Source organism: Apaloderma vittatum, unplaced genomic scaffold (assembly GCF_000703405.1).
Source record: "Apaloderma vittatum isolate BGI_N311 unplaced genomic scaffold, ASM70340v1 scaffold24452, whole genome shotgun sequence".
NCBI lineage: Eukaryota > Metazoa > Chordata > Aves > Trogoniformes > Trogonidae > Apaloderma > Apaloderma vittatum.
The window spans coordinates 4,176-5,469 of NW_009702259.1; the positions used below are offsets into that span (position 1 = coordinate 4,176).

At 59.2% G+C, this 1,294-nt stretch overlaps 1 protein-coding gene across 1 annotated transcript in view; it reads right to left on the minus strand.

Moving 5' to 3' along the window:
- The window catches only part of MATN4 (matrilin 4), a 6,182-nt gene that overhangs the window by 2,785 nt on the left and 2,103 nt on the right, over nt 1-1,294 (minus strand). The window contains exon 3 of the mRNA XM_009879493.1: nt 830-952. Coding sequence (XP_009877795.1) covers nt 830-952 — 123 coding nt within the window. The remainder of the gene's footprint in view (nt 1-829; nt 953-1,294) is intronic.

Genomic DNA, 1,294 nt, shown 5'->3' on the forward strand with positions numbered 1-1,294 from the left:
ACGTACCATGGCAGGACCTGCCATCAGGCTGCAGCATGAACCCGCTGCGGCAGCGGCAGTAGTGCCCGTTGGGGATGCTCACACATTCATGCTGGCAGCTGTGGTTTCCGAAGCTGCAGAAATCGATCACTGGGGAGAGAAGGAGAGGGGTGGGCAGAAAGGGAAAGACAAAGGAAGGAGGGGGAGAACGAGAAGCAAATGAAGGGCCAGGAAGGGAAACGGCCACTTACTAGAGCAGCTCCTCTTGTCCTGGTTGAGGCGGTAACCCGCGCGGCAGTGGCATGAATACGACCCACGAGCGCTGAGGCACTGATGCTGGCAGCCGTGCCGCCCGTCTGCGCAGGCATCAATGGCTGCGAGGGAACAGCACACCCTCCCCCTCCTGTCCCAGCCTCCCCAGGGCAGCCAAGCAGGGTCTACTCCAGGGCTTCAGGGATGCTCCCAGCAAGCTGAGGCGAGAAGGAAAAGCCCCAGGGTGGTGGCTGGGACCAACTACTACAGCTCTGCGCTCAAAATGCAGGGCCAGAACACCATGCACTTGGGCTGGGATGTGCGTCTGCTGGTACCCACTGCCCATAGCCCCCCTCAGGTTATAGGCAGCCTGTTGTGCCCACAAGTCCCAAGTGTCCCATCCTAGAGAGGTGACCAGGATTTAGCGATGCTGAGCACAACCCACAGCCGTTACAGACCAGGAAGGCCACACGCCCGGTGAACAGAGCACCAGGCTGCTGCTGGCCTTGCGGGGTCCTCTGCTGTATTTCTGCTTTCCTCTACGAGACCTGTAACCACAAGCCCTCTAAGAGAGTTAGGATAAAAACCAGGTTTTTACGGGAACAGGTCTTTCCGTCCATGTTGAGCCTGTAGCCTGGGTTGCACTCGCAGTAGAAGGAGCCGGGGGTGCTGATGCAGCTGTGCTGGCAGCCATGCTCCTGCTCCACGCACATGTCCACCCCTGCAAGACAGAACGGGCATCAGCACAGCCCACAGACACACCAGATGCACGGGGACCCTGGCTCTGGCACGTGCCCTGCTCCTGCAGCCGAAGCCACCGGCATGACCCACATGTCCCCATCCCTTCCAGCCCCAGCGCTCACCCACTGGTTTCCAGCGCACAGACACAGATGCTGCTCGGGGCAGATTTCTGAACCACCTCAGCTTTCTGACCAGCCCAAGCACTAACTCAGTGCTTCATACTAACTGATACCATTGATAGCTTGAGCTGAGTCAGTGAAAGCTTGAGCTCACTCGGAGTGTGCCGAAGGAGCCAGGTCTGCATGTCTGTGCAGCCAGGAGC